The sequence below is a fragment of the Panthera tigris genome, chromosome C2 (assembly GCF_018350195.1).
Source record: "Panthera tigris isolate Pti1 chromosome C2, P.tigris_Pti1_mat1.1, whole genome shotgun sequence".
Taxonomy (NCBI): Eukaryota; Metazoa; Chordata; class Mammalia; order Carnivora; family Felidae; genus Panthera; species Panthera tigris.
This window is the reverse complement of record NC_056668.1, coordinates 119,276,226-119,297,603: the sequence shown is the minus strand read 5'-3', so window position 1 is coordinate 119,297,603 and position 21,378 is coordinate 119,276,226. Positions and strand designations below refer to the sequence as shown.

The 21,378-nt window shown below is 40.8% G+C and overlaps 1 protein-coding gene across 19 annotated transcripts in view; it reads right to left on the bottom strand.

Annotated features, from left to right (window-relative positions):
• The window catches only part of SLC9A9 (solute carrier family 9 member A9), a 763,188-nt gene that overhangs the window by 182,907 nt on the left and 558,903 nt on the right, over positions 1 to 21,378 (bottom strand). For all 19 annotated transcript variants that reach the window (XR_006222104.1, XR_006222105.1, XR_006222099.1 and 16 more), the window contains one exon: positions 9,188 to 9,236. Coding sequence is in view for 11 of the 19 variants with exons in the window: in XM_042998717.1 (XP_042854651.1) it covers positions 9,188 to 9,236 (49 nt within the window). In the remaining 8 variants the exon portion in view is untranslated. The remainder of the gene's footprint in view (positions 1 to 9,187; positions 9,237 to 21,378) is intronic.

The window sequence follows — 21,378 nt, the reverse complement described above, 5'->3', positions numbered from 1 at the left end:
CAAGCACTAGTGAAATATCTTATACTCTATTTCTGGCAAGACTTTCAGAGATATTTTTTTGACAGTTGATAAGAGCAGCACATATTAGGTAGCACTTTGGAAAATGTTAACAAATGTAAATTTTTTTCAACTTTATTTTACTTGAGAGATTGGAGATGTTATTTATTTTACTAGTTTATAAAGAAATTGACTGGGTTCTAATTAGAATAAAACATAGACCATATTTTCCCAGGTGAGGGAAATGCCACTGATGACCCAGCATTGACTTTTCTGCTGATCATAGATAAAATTTTCAGTGGGTATCTTAAATATCTGTTGGCCCAGTTCTGGATCCATTCATTTATTTTTCTGAAGTTATTGATGACTTAATAACTCGGTTATGAAAGGCCATCAATAAATGAGTAGAAATAAATGAGTTAGTCTACTCTGTGCTCTGCTTGTTCACTGGGGGTTGAAGATAAATGTGCCCAGGGAAGGCCAGCCTTTGCAGTCACCCTGGAACAGGAAAGGTATCTGATGAGGCAGCACTGAGGGCAAGCCTCTGGGAGGGTCCAGATGGGCAGAGGACAGCAGGTAGCATTAATTTACCTAGATTACTCTGAAGCAGAGATCAACTCACACCCAAGGACAATGGATGTGACCAGTCATTAGAAGTAGAATCTGGAATTTGATGGTATTTTCTTTATCACTAGCAGTATTTCTTTTCTTCTGAGTTCCTTGTCTTACAGGGGAAGTGGTGTGCATGTTGGAACACACAGAGGATACAGAAACTGAAAACCAAGATTTGAGTTCTGACTCTCTACCGTTTACCATTTAATAACAATACACTTATCAACTCTGAGCCTCATGTTTCACGGTTGTAAATGGAAACCAGAGATTCAAGAGCATTGAATCCTAACTTTTATTTGCCCTTGATACTTCTAAGAAGCAGAGTGCTTGATATATGTGCAATTTCTGGTTCCTTTATTATCTTCTATTTCTGGGAAAAGGTAAAAGCGACTGGGACATTAGATATCTTTCTTTTTCCTCCTTAGACAAAGGAATAAACCAGAGGTTGGGAAGTGACTGAGCATAGAAGGGAGTGAGTCCTTACCTTTTAAGTGATGCCCTCACCCTTAGCACCACCCCAGAGAGGAAGCAATAGGAAAATTGTGAAGGTGTTCTTTGTTTTTTGCTTATTTAGACCTCTGGGAGAAAACAAAAGGCTCAGGCCAGAAATCTGTGAAATCCAGACAGTGAAGCAAGAAGGGTCTGTTTGTTATATTAACCTTAATGAAAAAGAACTAAGCAAATGCAAATACATTCCTCTATCAATATTCAAATGTGGGGCCTTTGTTAAGTGAACTGGATGAACTCTGCTCTGGGATAATCATGTGGGATTGCTCCTCATTTCAGGGGGATTCCATGGATTAGGAGACAGAGATTTTCCTTTCTATTTTTTGAGATTTCATATCCAATATTAATGTCAGTGGAAGTTGCACAGAATTATAATAAAGACAAATAATTATCATAACAAGCCCGTAGAGCTCCTTATGGGTTCCAGAGCATTTTTACAAGTTGTACCTTTGAATAAAATTTGATAGCAGTACTTTTGATCTGCCATTTCCCCACAATTTGAAATGTATTTATGTAATAATTTCAAGTTTATTGCCTTGATTTTCTAATTTCCAAGGAGAGGGCCAGATTCTGTGCCCCTAAGGAGAAAAAATTCTGGATTTTGAGGAAGGAGCATAATACAATTGAAGGTCAACAGGAAATTTTTCCAAATTTACATTTTGAAATGTATATCATTAATTCTTAGCTTCCACATAGAAACTACTTTATACAAATCTTCTCACCATCCCCATGCCGTGATGAATTCATAAATATTCTCTAGAAGGTATAGTCAGAAAACACATGCTTAGGGAAGAAAAAATGAAGGAAAGAGCTAGTCAAGGATGGATAAAACTGTTATGGTGACATGTAGACAAAGATAAACTACCAGATGGGCTACACTCATGGTTTAGCTACAAAGAAAGGGCTTGTTCAAATAGCTTTTCTGTATAGGAGATCCAAGTTAATCCGGGGGAAAATAAATTATTTGGTTCAGATAAATATAATATAATATTGCAGTGGTTTAAAAATGTATACCCATAGATTCTTTGGCACTTTTTCCTTTAAAAGATGGAGATTGATTTCCCTTCCTACTGAATGTGGATTGTACTTAGTGACTCATTTTTAATCATTAGAATGGAGCAGAAGTGATGGTGTGCTATATCTAAGACTAGGTCATAAAAAGACATTGTGGCTTCCTCCTTGCTATCTGGTGTTAGACCATGTGAGGAAGTCAGGGGCCATATTGTGAGGACACTCAAGTAGCTCTATGGAGGGAGAGATACATGTGGTAAGGAAATGAGTCTTCTTGACGGTAGTCAGCAGTAAACTGGTGGCCTTCTGCCATCACGGAAGTAGATCCCCCAGCCCCAGTCAAGCCTGCAGATGACTGTAGTTCTAGCTGACATTCTGAATGCAACTTCATGAGAGACCTCAAGTTAGAAACATTCAGCTAAGTTGCTTTCAAATTCCTGACCCATAGAAACTGTGAGATAATACATATTTGCTGTTTTAAGCCACTAATTTTTGGGATAATTTGTTATGCGTCAATAGAAAGCTAATACAACTATATACTAGAATCATCAGTTCCCAGTGTAAAAGGCATTGGAGTGGGAATTGGGAAGAGATAATAAGATGATACGTCACAACTCTGTAGTTTACAAAGTGTATTCACAAAGGTAACATATTTGGAGTATAGAAGATATATTTCCCCCTTAAGAGTATATCAAAACTTATCCTAGATCTAGTATACCATGTTAGGGATTTAGGACTGAATATAAGGCATAAAATGATGGACGAATTTACAGGCAGGAGGAGATTCACATCATTTCACTATACTTCGTACTATTCTTAACTAATGCCTGATTTATATCGCAATTTAGTTGGTGTGCTCTTTTATATGCATGTACACACACACACACACACACACACTTACATCCATGTACACACATCATAATGGAAAATGCACCTTGGAGTATCTTACTCATTATGTCCCCCAGTGATGGTGTCCCAAACCACAAACACCAAAGCAAAGAGTCTCATATTGAGACTTGTGATTGGAATATATAGTATTATATATTTGAAAATAAAACAAAACAATGTATTCCCTTATAAACCTACTTCTAAAATATGTAATGGTTGACAATCATAGAATAACTGGTTTCATAAGAATATGTTAGAATTTAGGTATTAGATGACAGGCAGCAAAAGCCTGTGATTCTCAAGAGAAGGACAACGAATGAGGTGAGCCTATATTCTCCTGGACCCTGCCTGGAGGCCCTATTCCCATTGCAGTGCAAGAAGGTAGAGTCCACGCTGAGAACAGTCCAAGCAGAGAGCTGCCATCTCACTGAATCAAGGAACTAGGGACTAGAGTTTGGGTGTTGCTGAAGTGTCTGGAATTTGTTGTTGTGGTGGTGGTCTTGGGAAAGTTCTTTTAATTCTTTGAATTTCAATTTCGTAATTTATAAACTAGGGGTGATAACAGGTGTTTTGATTGGCCACGGTAAAGAAAAGTGGGTATACACATGGCACCTAATATATAAAAAGTGCTCACTAAATGGTAGTTGCCATCTTCTTCCACTTCCTCTTTCTCATTATCATTCCTGCTTTCTAGAATCTGCAATGATTGAATGTATAGGTAAGAGAAATATATGGAATTTAGTCCTATGCAATAAAAATTAGTTGGAGGAAATACACTTTTGGATGTATACAAAAGTAATTATAACCCAAATAAAGTCAGTATTACCAAGGGAAAACCTAGGATATTTGCTGTGAAAAATCCCTTTTATTTTTCTCAAAATTCTACTAGTTACAATGCAACATAAAATCCCCTCATCTGGGTCAGGTCAATTTTATAGAGCTTAGTATTCTATTTCTGAAATATTTGTGGAGGTATAGTATGGAATTTATATTCTTATGAGGTCAATTCCAACAGTATAGGGGCAAGTTTGGAAAAATGTTAATTGTTAAATCTGGGGTGTGTGTGTGTGTGTGTGTGTGTGTATATATATATATACACACATGGAAATATTTATTCTGTTTTCTATAAGTTTATTAGGACATTTGAAAATATTCACAGGGAAAAATTAATTTTTTCATATATATTTTTCATATATATATGAATATTCATATTCTGTTTCCTATATGTTAATTAGGATATTAGATTTGAGAATTCACAGGAAAAAATTAATTTTTATTTCAAGATGAGATGATACCAGCATCTGCTAATTAATCTCTTCTCCTCTTGAACCTACTTATATTTCCAGCCCTTGCAACTCTAGATGACCATGAGAAATAAGCATCAATTGCAGAAGAACATACCCTTTTATTCTTCCTCAAATGAGCTCTTTCAGATTTTAGGGGTATTCCAGATTACGGTTTTCTGGGAATTGGCAAACAAGACTTCATTCACCTTACTCACACTCTTCATATTTTTATAGATACTTTATTGTATTCCTTCTTAGTGCTAATCTTTCTGCAGGAGAAATAGTAATCCTTTTAATCTCCCTCTGCTAAGTTATTGAAGTTGCCCTTCTCTGGACCTTTCTCAGCTCTGCTCTGACTTTCTTGAGCTGCAGTGACCAGAACTGATCCACACAGGTTACACAGAAGCATAAGTGACAACCAAAACTAGAATTTCAATGAAGAAACTATGGGAACAAAAAAAAAAAAATTGGAAGTTAGCATTAAGAGAGCACACAGAGAAGCATAGTGTTAAAAAAAATAAAAATTATGTTAGAAAAGATGAAAATTAACCTCATTGTAATAGTTGGCAGAGTACAGATGGGAGAAAAATGAGCTCTTAAAAAGGGTTGATTCCATTACTTCCAAGCTCCAAACCTTTAGAGGTTTTTCCTCCATCACACGTAGAATAAAACCACACTTATCACCTTGGCCAATGATTTGGCTGCTCTCTGTTTCTCCCAGTTCATGTCCATCTCTCCTAACTTGTTCACCAATTCACAGCCACACTGGCCTTCCTGCTACTCATGGAGCACACCATAACCCATTGTGACTCTACAGCTTTCATCCTTGCAGTACCCTTTTTCTGGACTGTTTTTTCTCCAGATCCCACACGGCTCACTTCTGCACATCATTCAGACCTCTGATCAAATGCCACTTCCTTAGAAAGGTCTACCCTGGGGCATCTGGGTGGCTCAATTGGTTAGGTGTCCGACTTCTGCTCAGGTCATGATCTCATGGCTTGTGAGTTCGAGCCCTGTGTTGGCCTCTGTGCTCAGAGCCTGGAGCCTGCTTTGGATTCTCTGTCTCCGTCTTTCTCGGCCCCTCCCTCGCTTGTGCTCTGTCTCTCTGTCTCTCTGTCTCTTTCTCTCTCTCAAAAATAAATAAACATTAAAAAATAAAATAAAATAAAAACAAAGGCCCGCCCTGATGAGGCAATAGCCTCTCCTCCATTGTTCACCATCTTCTTATCTGCTGTACTCACATCATTTACCTTTTTTCTCATCAGCATCGTCCATTAGAACAAAAGCTCTGTGAGTGAAAACTTTGAACTGGTAACTGCTGCATCCTCTTCACATGTAGACTAGTCTCTGACATGGTGGATTGTATGGATGAATGAATGAATGCATGAAAGCATACCATTTCAGAGTGGAAGTTCTGGAACCAGATTTTCTAGATTAACATTCCACCTCTTCTTGCTATGTACCCTTGGACCAGCTATTTAACTTATCTGTATAGAGTTTCCTCATTTGTAATATGGAGATAACAATGGTATCTGCTCATAGGGATAGGGTTATCTTGGAAATTGAATTAATACAGACAAGGTGCTTAGAAGTGTTAACAATAGTCTGTACTCAACAAATGTTAGAATGATTATGAGAAAAATGGCAAAAAGGGAAAAAGAAGCAACAGTGGTGAGCCTTCTTGGGCAGCAGGAATTTCTATTAATATATTAAGGCAAGTGTGATGCTCCAGTGATTCTCAACTTCTGTGCAGTGCTGTGTTTTCTAAAACTCAGCATCAATTACAAGGAAAACCTCTTATGGTGGGAGTAGGGGAGGGGGTGGGAGTCTCAGAGTTCTTTTGTTTTTGCTTTTAAATTTAAGAGACATAAAATTCACAACTGTACTATCTCCCATTTCTCAAAGAAGCACATTTGCATAGAGTACATATTTAAACTTTAATACCTGTATGTAGAACATGCTTTCTAAAGCTTTTGGGTCTGGTACAAGCAGAAGTATAATACCATTCACACTCTAAAGCTGTTGCAAGGCAAAAAGGAAAATCGTGACATTGCTGGTTAGTGACAGAAGTTCGCATTTCCCAAAGGCTGTTTTACTGTCCACCAACTGAGAAAGAAGAAGTTCCTTAAAAAATATAATAACGTGTGTTTGTTACTGATTTTGAGAGTATACAATCAGTAATTGCCATAACTGTAAAATTTTTAGCTTTTGGTAAAAATAGTCTTCCTCTTTTTCTTCTACTTTTAGAAGTTGACTGGTGCGAAAATCATCTTATTTGTTAACACAAGCCCAATTGAATATATGCAAACCAAGTGGAAACATGCAATCTTCCTAAGAATGAGGGTTTATGCTCTTCAGTCCTCCAGAGCAACAGATGCTGATAATAAGCAAAGAGATGTCAGGCAAAATGAGGGCAAAGAGGTTCTTGACACATGGTTTGGAAAGTACCAAAAAAAACACCAAAAGCAAAAACAAAAAAACTGTCCAGGTCAGGTGGCAGCGGCATGGACACTGCCTTTTTTTTTTTTTTTTTTTTTTTTTTTTTTAATTTCTAGCTCAATGCCACTGTTTCCTGTACTTGACACGGAAGATAAGAATTATTCCAAGGTTTGGAGAAAATCTCTTTCTGAAATGTAGCTACCTTGGTAGTCAAATATTATTATGAATAGGAACACTTCCAGGACACCTCTTAAAAACAAAATTATTTGAAGGAGCAGAAGTTCAGTAGGAACCGTGTAATTTATAATAAGATTAGTTAGCTAACATTTGTACAGCTCTTTATGTGTCCTGTACAGGAAGCCCCAAGTGAGAAATATCTTTTAAAACGGTGGCCTGCGAAGTTTTGTACTGCTTGAGGAGAGAGTACACTTTTTCCCTCTAATGATAATAATTTAGTATATTAGTGATTATTTTTTCCTCTTTTCCCCCCTTGGCTACCAAAGTTCACTTGTGGCTTGACTAAGCAAGTATATAGGACCTCATGATCTGCTTATTCTTGATTCTCTTTATCCCTCTGGTTTTGACTTTCTGCTGTTAGTAATATTATTTATTGAATTTTAAAATTCTCTTAAAATATTTTACTATTATTTTATTCTATGGGTAAGCTGTCACAAATCCTTCATAAGATGAGAAGGGTTTAACTAAATTAAGTTTCGTAGTTTTCATAAATATAATTTCACTTGATCGTTATACCAATCTGGAGAAGTAGACATTATTATCAACCACACTTTACACATAGGGAAACTGAGACTCAAAGAGGTAAAACAACTGTTGGAGATTCAAATACAATGCAGTTTTCACTGGACCTAGTTGCCCTATCTCATGTCTCTAACAACAACAACAACAACAACAACAACAACAACAACTACTACTACTTTCTACTGGTTTAAGTATCTTCAGGTAGGAGTTATTACTGAATTAACAATGGTGTGAATGAGCTAAAATAAAATGTTTAAATTGTAAAAGGAAGGAGTTAGGCTCCTAGGTAATCTTCCTAATAATTATGTGTGATTTCAAAATATTAGGCAGCTAGAGAAAGATGAAGAATTTGCTTTGATGCATTTTCTTATTCTATCTCTTTTAAAGAAAAAGATAGAAGAGAAAGATAGAATTTAGATAAAAGTTTTGCTTGAAGGTAGGAGGATGGATTAGTTGACCTATATGAGATGAAAATGCTTTTCAAAAATCAGCCACCATGGCACCTTACTAACTACTCATTACAGCCCATGAGTATAAGGAGATGGGCTTTATTCTCCCTTCTCAGGTCACCAAGCTGGCCCCAATCCCAGTGTGCTGGCACACCTGCTGTGCTCACTCCTGCAGTGAGGTGTGTTTCCTGGGCTATGGAGTCTGAGAAAACAGCACCAGCCTGGCCTTGAAACACATGTACAAAAAAAAATTGAAAGTACAATAAGCCAGGATCATCACCAACTTAATTTTCCAGGCCTTTTTATAGAGCACAGGATCCTTCCTTCTTTATGTCTATGTAAACGAGGAAAGTAGCAACATTTTGCCCAGGAGCACTAACCAGCTGTGCCTCATTGATGGCATTATAGAAAAAAAAAAATCACAAAATAAAAGGGATGGATCCTCTTTAAATCCAGGTATGATCATAACACGAGTCATTAAGCAACATCACTTATTTATATTATACTATTGTGTCTATCTGCTTACAATTTCAACAAAAGGTGCAACATTCCTACACAATTGTTTTAAGTACTGAATTAGAAATGGCTAATGTAAAATTGCCAATGGCAGATTCTACTGCGATGTCAGGTTCAAGTTCAGAGTTTGGGGCATACATTTCCTGTACTCGAGGGAACAGCACATTATTTTGAACAAATTTCCCTAAGGATTTTCAGGTCTCTGCAGCGAATGGTTGTGTGGTTAAGTTAGGAATGGATCACCTAGACAGTTTTGCTGTGCTTTTGCAAATTTTCAGTATTTCAATATTTCTATACACCTAGACCTGATTAATGAGAAGCTGTGCAGGAGAAACAGGTCCATTTGGGCATGTGTGCCCAACATGCATTGGACATGCACTGAATAAATTTCACTGAGATTACCTAGCTAGCAAGTCCCTAGGCAGAGGATTTGAACTCCAGGCTACCTCATTCCAAGAACCATGCTCTTGCTTCTATACTGTAGAGTTTCCAGCTTCTTGTTGCCACAGAGAGGGTGCAAGTGCATTCTAGTTCTAAGCATTCTAAAGGTTATACAAAGGTTATCGATTCCCAGGTATTTTATAGCCATTGGGTGTGTTTTATCAGTGGAGGCAGTGCCCTTTAGGTTGAGCCCCTTGGCCACATGCTGGACAAGCATGGAAGATTCCATGGAACAGAACATTTTATATTTCTATACTCTATGAATTGGCCTCTTTGACTTGCCTGGTGTGAGGTGGGCTCCTTCAGATCTTCATCCAGATCCACACCAACTCTGTTAAAGAAATGAGAAAACTGGTAAGGGCCTTGCTGCAGATGAGACGCAACAGTTTTGTGTGGCAGATCACTGGAACCAAATATGATACAGATTAAAGGAAAGGTTTGGCAGAAAACCATCCTACCTCTCCCTGAATCAAAAGAACCTCAAATGCATTCGTGTCAAAATGAGAACTTGTACAGCTGGGCCTCAGCACAGCTAGTGAGATTGAGCACCAACTCTTGTTCCTCACTGCTGTCTCTCGATAACAGTAAGAGCCTGAGAATGTCCACAGCCCTGAAAATAGAGATCCTGGAGGAAAGGCCACCTGCTATCCCTGCAGGACTCATGACCAAACTGCTCCCGGAATGTGGGGGCTGGGTTGGAGCAGGCTCCTGGAGACAGAAAAGAACAGGCCTTTGTCCAGATGCTCACCAAAGCTGCCAGTAGAGAGGATTCAGGGTTCTGGGGCCTGAGGCTGAAACAATTTGACCTGGGGGCCTCTTTTTAAAAGAGCCTGTAATACGGTGTGTCTGGGTGGCTCAGTCGGTTGAGCGTCTGACTTCGGCTCAGGTCAAGATCTCATGGTTTGTGGGTTCGAGCCCCATGATGGGTTCTGTGCTGACAGCTTGGAGCCTAGAGCCTACTTTGGATTCTGTGTCTCCCCTTCTCTCTGCCCCTCCCCTGCTCATGCTCTTTCTGTCTCTCAAAATAGATAAACAGTAAAAAAATAAAAAAGAAAAAAAAATTAATACAAAAATATGACCACAAAATTAGGTATGGAAATGACTTTTGGGAAAGAAAAAGTAAATTACAAAACGTTTCATGATTTAAAAATCTGGCAAATGCAACAGACGTTTCAAAATCCATAAAAATAATTAATATTCGAATTAACTGCCTAACACACTTTTAAAATAACTTTTTCCTCTGTAAGTTTTGCCTCCATACTTTGATACTTTCTTTATATGGCAATGATTTTGTACAAGAGAGAATAGGAAGATAAGGTAGTCTTTCCTCTAACAAGATCGATCGAAATTATTGATAATTGGGAGGCACTAAAGCATGCCTGCTTACAGACATGCCAGCTGTGTGCAGTGCTGCTACACATTAATGCCCTGAAAACACAATATATCTGATAAATTTCATTTTGTGCAATTCCCATAAACAAAGCACAGTGGGCTTGTCAGTGTATATACTGCGTCATCGAATATATTCCTGAATTCTGTTTTGATGGGGGCACCAATGAGAACAGAATCCTCCACTTGGAATTTTACACATCTCATGATTGGAAGAATTTTCCACAGACTAGCTTCAGGCTCAGGACATTTCAAGCCTTGTTTTTCTACAACTGCCCACAGACTTCTGAAGCCTGGCGCTGTAGGACATACTCAACTTTGATCCAGCCTTGTGGCACTATTCTTATAAGCCATTCCTGCACTGGGATGGCCAGCCATAACTTGCCCATGCACAGAAGTGACTGCAGACCACACAAACATATCCTACTAAATATAAACTAAATGCATTCTCAACTCAGCTTCCCCTGAGTCGGATCCCCCAAATGCCCACTCCAGGGCCAATAGACCAGAGGAGAGGTATGACTGAGGGGAAACCGTAGTGGAGAGAGTCATCAAACCCCACTGTGGTTAAAATATATTCCTTTTGCAAATCTTGCAAAAACATAGGACCATGGGAACACAATGCTGGGTTTCTTCCCAGGGCCTCAAAAGGGCCAGAGCAGTTGAGGGTCCTGGAGTTTGAACTTCCTCTGCTCCAGAGTGGGCCTCTGTCTGTCTGGAGGCAGGCTGGGAAGACTAGGGGAGGACTAGGAGGAGCAGCTCAGGGCCTCAGACATCCCACCCAAGCTCCACCAGCACCTGTCCTGTGAATGCCTCAATTCCTAGAGCTTTGGGGTCTTCCCTTTAACTCCTACCCCTGCAAACACTTCTTTAGCCCCCTTGCCATTCTGTTCTCCAGGTGGAGGAGGGGAAAGAAGGGTGAGGAGCCAGCAGCTGGCAGGTGTGCTGTCCAGTGAAAGGAAAGCAGCGCAGAGACAGCTTATTTAAAATACTTCTGATGCTTCAAAAAAATCACTGTCTTCTGGCAATGAATAGCCTCTTCTTTCTAAACCAGGGAGCGAAATGGGTAGCTATTTATTGTATGTGAACTGAGAAGAGCCTCTGGTAGGGACTAACCTTTGATTTTCTTAGAGTAGAAAGATCTCTTTTATCTATTTGAAGTCAGATGGAGAGAAGGAATGAGAAAAGAGGGAATGAGAAAGGAGGGAGGGAAAGGGGTCAGGGAGGAGAGACAAGTAGGGATGAAGAAAGAGGAGAGGGAGAGTCACCCTGTGGCCTAATGGGTAAGGCACTGGCTTCCCAAAGAAAGAAGGGAGGAAGGAGGCAGTGCACGGGGAGGGAGGCAGGGGGAGAGAAGTCCTGGGGAGGAGAGGAGCAGGAGAAGGGGCAAGGAGGGTGGAAGGCTAGGAGAGGTGAGAGACAGGGAGGAAATGAGGAAGGGGTAGGGAGAAAGAGTGAAGGGGGAGCTAGGGCCTGGCCTTCCAAGGTGGGTCCAGGCAGTGACGCTGTGGTGCAGATGGCCTGGGTCCAACCTCTGTGACCAGTGAGGGACAGGTGTGGAGACACCCTGGCCCCCCGCCTCATGATGCCGGGCCACATTCAAAGCTCTGATGGCTCTGAGCTCTCTGGCTGATGCTGAGGACCCCTAGGAGGCTTTATTTCTGGGTAAGCCTAGATCCCCCTTCTCCCTGTCCCCCTCCTCAATGGACTACCTGGCACCTATCTAGGCTATGAATTGAACTGGGGGTCCCAAAGTTCCCATTGCCGCATCTATTTAGGGCCTTTTTCTGGTTCCCTGTCTAGAAAACTCAAGAGGACAGAAATCGAATTTCACAAGAAACCGAATAAGGTTTCTTGTTTGAGGCAGTACTAAGGTTTTCCACGAAAACTTAAGTTTTCCTTTCCAGCAGCAATCAAAGCAGACGTTTCTCGTTTCAATTATTCCAGCAGCCAGATGGAGCTGAGGAATGATGGCAGCAGATTAAGTTCTTTGGTTTTATGTGAGACTCAGTGAGAAGCATCTCAGAGGCCTGAGAAATGCTGTTCTACTGGGAGCAAGAACAATGCTTCCTCCCTCCTCCCATTTCATGGAAGGCCAAAGTCTGCTCCTGGGGCCAGGCCTGTGGCCCTTCTTGGCCTTGAGCAGACTAAACATCTCCCGTGGCTTGAGGAGAGAGAAACTCTACGTAAGTTCTTTCTTCCCTCCTGGGGCAGCTGTGGCCCTGTCCTCAGAGAGTGTGCAGTTTGGCAGGTTTAATTAGAAAAATCTAAAACATTTACTATAATTTATGTGTTATGAAGGGAAGTCACATAAGAACAGTATCTTCCTCTCTTGATTTTACCTCATTTGATAAAAACCCTGCTAAAATACATTACCTGGCTCCCTGCCTCCTTAAACAGAATGTGATGGGGATACTTGGATCTTTCCTGGAAGTCCCAGCACCACCACCGGCCCCATAAAGTGTAATACTCGCTGTGTTATGATGATTTCCAAGCACTATATGAACCTCTTTATGCCCACATTAAATGGTCTCTGGCTACTATTCTTTCTCTTTTAAAAATTCTTATATCTGCCAGTTAGATTGCCTAGATTTCCTGCCTGCAACAATATATTAGCAGATGGTCTCTATGCTCCCTTCTACCTTTTAATTTAGTACGGGACTGATTGCTTGATAGTCAAATTTAATACATTTTTTCAAGTTTACAACACACAGATATGCACACATACACAACAAAACAATAAAACTGAAATGTTATAGAAGCGATTACAGTAAAACACAGTTGTTCCCTGCCCCACTCTCTGCCCTACTTCCACAGACCAAGTCCCCATTGCCTCTGAGGGCAATTTTCTACCTTTTCTCTACTGAGATAAATATACTGATATCAGCACGTGTGGCACGTTCACACAGCATCCCCAGGGTTACACAAACATGCCAGCTGCATCTGTGTCTTTTACTCTCTTGTTCAAGAGAGCAAGTCAGAGTGTGAAAGTGACATTCTGTTAGGGTTAACCTTGAATCCACTCACTTTTAGGTATAAAAGATCATTTACACACTATGGGTTTGAGAAACTAATAGAAAGAAGACACCATAGGGGCGCCTGGATGGCTCAGTCGGTTGAGCGTCCGACTTCGGCTCAGGTCATGATCTCATGGTCTGTGAGTTCAAGCCCCGCGTCGGGCTCTGTGCTGACAGCTCAGAGCCTGGAGCCTGCTTCGGATTCTGTGTCTCCCTCTCTCTCTCCCCCTGCCCTGCTCATGATTTGTCTCTCTCTGTCTCAAAAATAAATAAAAACATTAAAAAAATTAAAAAAAAAAAGAAAGAAGACACCATGGCACACAGCTTGTAGTGCTATGTGTGTTTATAGCAGCTCCCCAGGTGAGAGATCACAGGTGTATGGCACGCATCTTTCCTGTGGTATTAAGCCCCCTTTCTGTTCATCTGATCCGGATACAGTGCCCCAGGGTTGGTAACCGGACCTGTCCTTATTTCTGAGCATTACCCAAAATGGTCCCTGAGCTGTGGCCCCACCAGATCTGCCAGTGCGTCTCCAATCGATTGAATCCCCTCCCTCTAAACTCCAGCGTGGCAACCACTTGGTACCTGTCATGCACTACCTCCTTTCCTGAACGTTCCACTACAGTCCCTAATCTTCTGATCACCACCATGAACCATCCATCTTGTTGCCCTACCTTGTTTCAGATTCCCCATCACTGTCTGCTTTCATTGACTTGGATTGTAAGTAGCTTTGTACCTCCAACTCTGATCTCTGCTCGCAGACTGAACCCTTTCTGTAGCACCTGTGATCATCTTGCTCTGGCTACTGCAACCCTGGCCCACCTTGTGTTCACCTGTCTGGTTCTACCTGCCAGTGCTCTTCATGATATATCAGCCCTAGCTGGAATCCCAGGAATCACAACTACCCTGTGGTTGCTGAGGTGTCACTGAAGCCCAGCTATTAAGAGCCTCTCACTGCTGTGTGACCTGCATCACTCACTGTGCTCTGGTTTCCTCATTACAATGGGGATAATAACAGGGGCGCCTGGGTGGCGCAGTCGGTTAAGCGTCCGACTTCAGCCAGGTCACCATCTCGCGGTCCGTGAGTTCGAGCCCCGCGTCAGGCTCTGGGCTGATGGCTCGGAGCCTGGAGCCTGTTTCCGATTCTGTGTCTCCCTCTCTCTCTGCCCCTCCCCCGTTCATGCTCTGTCTCTCTCTGTCCCAAAAATAAAATAAAAAATGTTAAAAAAAAAAAAAAAAACAATGGGGATAATAACAGAACATGCTCCCCAGAGTTCTGGTGAGGATTCAATGAGAAAATATTTATAAAAGTGGTTAGCTTAGGACCTGGTACCTTAGGACCTAGTACCTGTTCTCAAGAAATGTTAGCAGCTATTGTCCATGTTATTGTTTTCATTATTATCAGTACTTAAAAAAATCCCTGAGGCCAATGCTCACTGCCATGCTCACTGCTCACTAATTTCAAGATCAAACCTTCTAGTCTCCAGCTCTGCAATGGACAACCCTTGAATATATTAGAGTAATACCTACAGTTGAGCCACAGAGATTTCAGAGGAAAATATTATTTTCATTTAAGGGGGGGCCAAACTTCCCAGATTGGAATTTGTTTCAAATTTACTGGTAGGCTGTTGGAGTCAGAGGTCAAAGAAGGAAAGGAAGGTGTCTGAAGAGCAATGAGAAGAGAGTGTATGGGTAGAGCCAAGCAGAAAGAGCAGAGAGAAACAAGGTGAAAAAGGAAGCACAATGTGATTACAAAGATTAGGTACAGGTGGTGGATACCTAACTGTAAAGGTGCATGCAACTGTAGAAAAGGGAAGCCAGGGGTGGATGATGAACAACCACACAGCCCCCAAAACATTTATGAAAATACAGTACAGAAAAATAAAGAACCAATAAGAGATTAAAAAGCAACTAAAAAGACTGACTGGTTAAAATTTTATACAATGTTTTGCATTCTTGATGTACCTTTTAATTTTAAGCAAGTTGAGTGCTGCCTCTATGGTATTCAAATGAAAATGAAAGTGAGCTTTGCACATATTCCCAGCTGTGCTCTCAAACATCTCACTCCGGGTTCCTCATTTTCAATGAGCATCCAGCTCCATTTTCAGAGCAAAACACATCTCTGTACTACCATAATGCACTTCCCCTCCCATCGCGCCTCCATTCTTTGGCGAATTTTATTAGACATATTGAAATCTCAGGATGCTCCCATATCCAATCATGGTCCAAAAGAATGCTCCAAAGTTGGGTTTTTCTTGGAGGGGAAGCAAGGTGAGTAACTAACAAAAGGCTCACTTTTCCCATTAAAGTCAACAAAATCCATTCTGATCCTTATCACTTAGCACCTCCAGAAAGGCAGTGAAATATTACTAGGGCTTAGTCTTATTGTGTGAATCCCAATGGTCCTAGGTGCAATTTTGGTTCTTTTGAACCTCCTGTTGACAGGGGCTGGGTGGTGGGGGAGGAGATACGATTTTCTCTAAGAATTGTGTTTGATGACTAAGTGTAAAAAATGACATTTTCAGTAAGGGAAGAGTGACTGGGACAATGGAGGAGTCTTCAAGACACCCCCAGAGGTTTGGGGACTATTGTGTAGCTGGAAGAACATCACACAGGGGCCAAAATCTGGTACCACCCAGAATCACCACCCCCATCCTATATCACTTGAGTAAATATTAGTGGAGCTTGTGTATGACCCAAATTAATCTAATTAATCACTCATACATTTTATATTTGTTTTGGGGAAATAAGAAAATGAACTAAAGTAAATGAAAAAACTCACCTTGGTTCATTTTGCTATTTCAATGTGGCACAATAGTTAGGAGTTGGGAGTGTGGAGCCAGGCTATATGAGTTCAAATTTCATTTCTATCATTTACTAATTTATAACTTAGGGACAAATAACTTAACCCCTCTAAATCTCAGTTTTCTTGGTTATGAATGGAGATAAGTATATATCTACACTATGGACTAATATAAGGATAAAATGAGTTAATACATATAAAGTGTGTAAAATATTGACTGCTACCTACAAAGCTCTCATGAAACATAAGCTAATGTTCTTATTGTTCTTGTTATTAATAGGAAAAAAAATTGATGTATCCTACATTGAATGATAAATATAATATAGGTTAGGGTTGAGAATAGGTATCCTATAAATGACATATGCTAGGATATAAGGGTGAATGACAGGATTCCTGCTATCAGCGGTCCAAGATCTAACAGGGAGACAGACACTGGAAACAAAGAGCTATGGTACAGTGAAATAAGCATTGTACACAGAGTTATTTGAACACACAACAAATAGCCCAACCAAGACAGGATATAGAGAGGTTGGGTACATTTCACAGAGGAGTAGGGTATTGAAAAGTGAATGCTGTATAAGTGCCTGACACTAAGCTTTTTGACTGTAGTGTGAGTGACTGACATCAAGCTTTTGTTTGCTGAGGCATCCATTTCAAAGTATATCCATCTTGAATAAACATACTGCCAGCTGTATGATACAGCTACTAGCTAAACAACCAGATAGGGAATTCAGCTGTCCCACGCATAAAATTTCCTCTTTCAGAAAAGCCCTGGGTAACCTAGATGACTGACCACTTGAGTGATCCCACTTCTGATTTCCCACACCCTAATTCCTGCTCTTTCCTTTACATTAGCCACTAAAGAGTGAACAAGTGAACACCTAGATACCCCACCCTTGGACCTTAATAAAGGCAGAGGTCCAGGTCCATGCTCTTTCTCTCTGTGTGCCCACAACCTTGCTGCATGGCCCCAAGCATGCCAAGTATATACTGTCCAGGACTCATGATAATAAATCTCATTCCTCAAAGTTCCCTGATGGTTTTTGCTGAAGTGTAGGCATCTTGTAATCATGATGAAAACCACAAGGGCTGGTCCAGCCACAACACTGGCCCTGGTGGAGAAAATGTCTGTGGGATCTTCTCTATGAGTAATACAGCCAGGTGTGTGCCTCAGGCATTCCTAGCCCATAGCATCACTATCAATAGGCTTGGACCAACACAACAGAAAGGATAAGTTTAATGGTAAGAGAAAAGGAATTTGGGAGAGGGCACTCCAGGCTGAGGGCACAGCATGGACAAAGGCATAGAAGTTTAAAAGTACCAAGTAGGTTTGAGACATGGTAAATAGCACTGTATGGCTACACTACAAGCATTACCTGTGATGAGGTGGGCAGGTGAGGTCAGAAAGTAATTTCAGGACAATTAAAAAGGGCCTTGAATGCTATGCTAAGAAAGTGGTTTGTTGTTGTTGTTGTTTTTGCTTTTGTTTTTGTTTCCTATAGGCAGTAGAGGTTGAAATAGATTCATGTTCTAGAAAAATCACTAGTGGCAAAATTGTGAGATTAAGAAACTGGAGGCATGAAGGTCATTTAGTAGTAGACTACTGAAATAGTCCACCCAAGAGTCCATTAGAGTCTAAAGGGAGAGAGTGTGGTGGAGAAGAGGTAGATTTGACAGATGTGTACTTGGAGGGGTGGTGGTAGCACGTGAAAAACTGTGTAGTGAAGGAGAGGAAAGTATTGAAATGTTTCTGAGTTTCCTCTCAGGACACCAGAACTGTTTACCCCTAATGTTAACCATATTACAGGAGAAGTAGGAGAGGGAATTTTCCCTGAGGTGCATCCTGTTAGAAAGTTGAAACAAGCTCAGAGTCAGTAGGGCCTGAGCAGATCTATTGTGAGTGAAGCAAGGTTAGCTCTATATATTGTTACCAGCTCAAAAAAAAAAAAAAAAAAAAAAAAAAAAGCCCTCCCCTTTAAGAGTTTTGGCTGTTTGCTGTCTGAAGTGGAGGTTGAGACCAAACAGTAAAGTCCAAGGAATAAAGGAGGTATAACGGGTTTCAAGGTCAAGATCAGTGGACTAGGAATGTGAATGGAAGCTGGAGAAGGGTGTGTCACGTTTGGTATCTGCAGACAGTTTGGGCATCTTATTTACAGAGAGGCTGGTAGGAAAGAGGCTCAGGAGAGTAATTTATCATAACCTTGGAAAGAAGTGAACACTTTCTGAATGAAGTTTGTGGCAATAGATGTAGAAAATTTCGGTGTGGATTAATATGCACTACATGGGACAGTCCCATATGGGAGATGCCCAAATGTAGTCAATGCGGGCTCAGTATCAGGAAAAATAACAGCCCTTCACTCCTTGTTTGCTTTCAGACAAATTATGAGGAATTATATCAGAGGTGTAATAGAGACTCTCTTGGCCAAAGACTGGGTAGATGATTTTATACATCAGAAGAGTGGTTTTAGAATACAAAGGTTAATGTGTACTGGGAGGCAACTGGAATTTTAAATTTGGGAAGTGACAAGATGACATATCTGCCAGTGAAGTGAAGGAAGAAAAGGAAGTTCCCCAGGTTGGGGACACGAAGCATGTGATATGACTGTGAACCCCTATTGAAGAGTAAGCTTCAAGCCTGGGGATGCTGCTGAGAGCGGAGCTGCCCCTCTGGGTTTCCACCAGTGCATGGACACACTGTCATCTGTTGGTTCCCTGTATGTTCTCCTAGGTTGCATTTTCCCACACCTGGGACATGTCTGATTACCAAATTGAAAATGGCTAGATCAAGGGTTCATGTGACATTGCTGTCTTGGTGTCCAGAGGTTGCCCACATGACTTTTATTTTCTCCCAGAGATTATGGATGGGTCTTTATCAGGCTGACCAGAGTAAAGAAGGGTCTGGTCTCTCTTTAACTTTTTGCTGACACAGTTTACTGAAAATACTGGGTAACAGCTAACTAGAGGCTTATAGCATAATCACCAGGAGTTAGATGCCCTGACTAGCTAGTTCCACCATTTACTCTGTGACTGTAGCCAAGAAGCTATGCCCCAGTTTCCTTTTCCATAAAATGGAATATGAATAGTAACTATTCCAGCGTGCTTGTGAGAAAATGCACTCAAGGGGCTCAGCACAGGACTATAACTAGAAAGTACTCAGGAGCAGTAGCTGCTACTGTTGTTGAGGTAATTGTTGATGTTGTTGTCATTGCTACTTAGGCCCTCTGGATGAAGATGTAACTGAATAACTCCAGCATCACAGTTATGTTTTACCTTTCCTCACCTGAGCTTAAAGTAGGTTTTCCTTGTGATTCGGGTTCCAGTGAAGGCTTATTTACAGTGTAAAGAGAGATTAGAGTAGGTGTGCTCTGGATGTGTGGATGAGCTGTGGGGCCAGTGTTTGTAATGTCTGACAATTTAGAAATACATTTGGGAATATGTAAGTATGCTGGAAAAATTATGTTCTTTGAGAAATAAACACCAATAAACAAGTATATGTCACAGACACAAATGCAGATCTACATCCTGTTCTTTAAGTTTGGCAAGACTTCCTCTGAGCTTGGAGTACTTAGTTCTGCCAAGATGTAAGCTAATTTCAGGCTACAGATAACAGTCAACCATAACCTGGATTGAGACTGAATCCTCAGACTAATTTCTTTTGACCTAAACCACAAGCACACTGACATCCTTTGGTGGGAAGATAGATACAATAGCTTATCAAGTCATCTGGACTTCCTGTCCTTAGGCTTCACTTCAGGGTGCCCTGCTTGGGCAATTAGGGATTTATCAGAGCCAAGGGCACATTCCCCAGAAGAGCTATCTTTTCAAGTGGATTAGCTTATTTAAATTCTCATGTGTTACCGGGTGGAGCATCTTCTTGATGTCAAACTGAAGACTATGGGGAAAACAAGACATTTTATTACTGAATATGAGGTTGTTACAGGAGTCTGCTTTCTACGTTGGTGTGAAACTAAAAGTGGTTGAAAATAAATCCCAGACTGTTAAGGGTCTGAATGAGAAGCAGAAAACTTAAAACCTAGAAACTGATGTGGTTTTGGAGTGATGGGGATTTGGAGATGAGGGTCAAGAAAGAATTCTTGAGACATCTTTTGGTGCAAAAAAAGGTGATTTTATTAAAGCACAGTACAGGACCTGTGGGCAGAAAGAGCTGCCCCGGGACTGTGAAGAGAGACTGATCACATACTTGGGAGCTGGGAATGGTAAAGTCAAAGGGAAGTTTCCAAAGGGACTTTCATATGCTAAAGAAGACTCAAGGATACTGGAGGCCTAGCTAGCCTCAAGCAGAAGGTTGTTTTTCCACCTAGCAAAGCATTAACATGAAGACAGTAGGAAGTTTTCCTGGAGAAATGTTATACTCAGCCAGCCTCAAGTATTTGTCAGTGGGCTGCAGGTTATAAGGAAATTTAATTTTATCTGCCATCTCCTTGTGCCTCTGTTGCCCACATCATAAACTGTTGTGGTTACTTCTCAAACGGCTCATGTGACAGTATCAAAAGTGCATCTCCTTGTCTCACTCAACACCATCCCAAGCTATTAAGAACTCCAGGTGTTCCCTATCAAAATAACACCAGCATTCTTCACAGAGCTAGAACAAATAATCCTAAAATTTGTATGGAACCAGAAAAGACCCGGAATAGCCAAAGCAATCTTGAAAAAGAAAACCAAAGCAGGAGGCATCACAATCCCAGACTTCAAGCTATACTACAAAGCTATAATCATCAAGACAGTATGGTACTGGCACAAGAACAGACACTCAGTTCAATGGAACAGAATAGAGAACCCAGAAATGGACCCACGAATGTATGGCCAACTGATCTTTGACAAAGCAGGAAAGACTATCTAATGGAATAAAGACAGTCTCTTCAGCAAGTAGTGCTGGGAAAACTAGACAGTGACATGCAGAAGAATGAACCTGGACCGCTTTCTTACACCAGACACAAAGATAAACTCAAAATGGATGAAAGACCTAAATGTAAGACAGGAAGCCATCAAAATCCTCGAGGAGAAAGCAGGCAAAAACCTCTTTGATCTTGGCCGCAGCAACTTCTTACTCAACACGTCTCCGGAGACAAGGGAAAAAAAAAGCAAAAATGAACTATTGGGACCTCATCAAAATAAAAAGCTTTTGCACAGCGAAGGAAACAATCAGCAAAACTAAAAGGCAACCGACAGAATAGGAGAAGATATTTGCAAATGACATATCAGATAAAGGGTTAGTATCCAAAATCTATAAAGAACTGATAAAA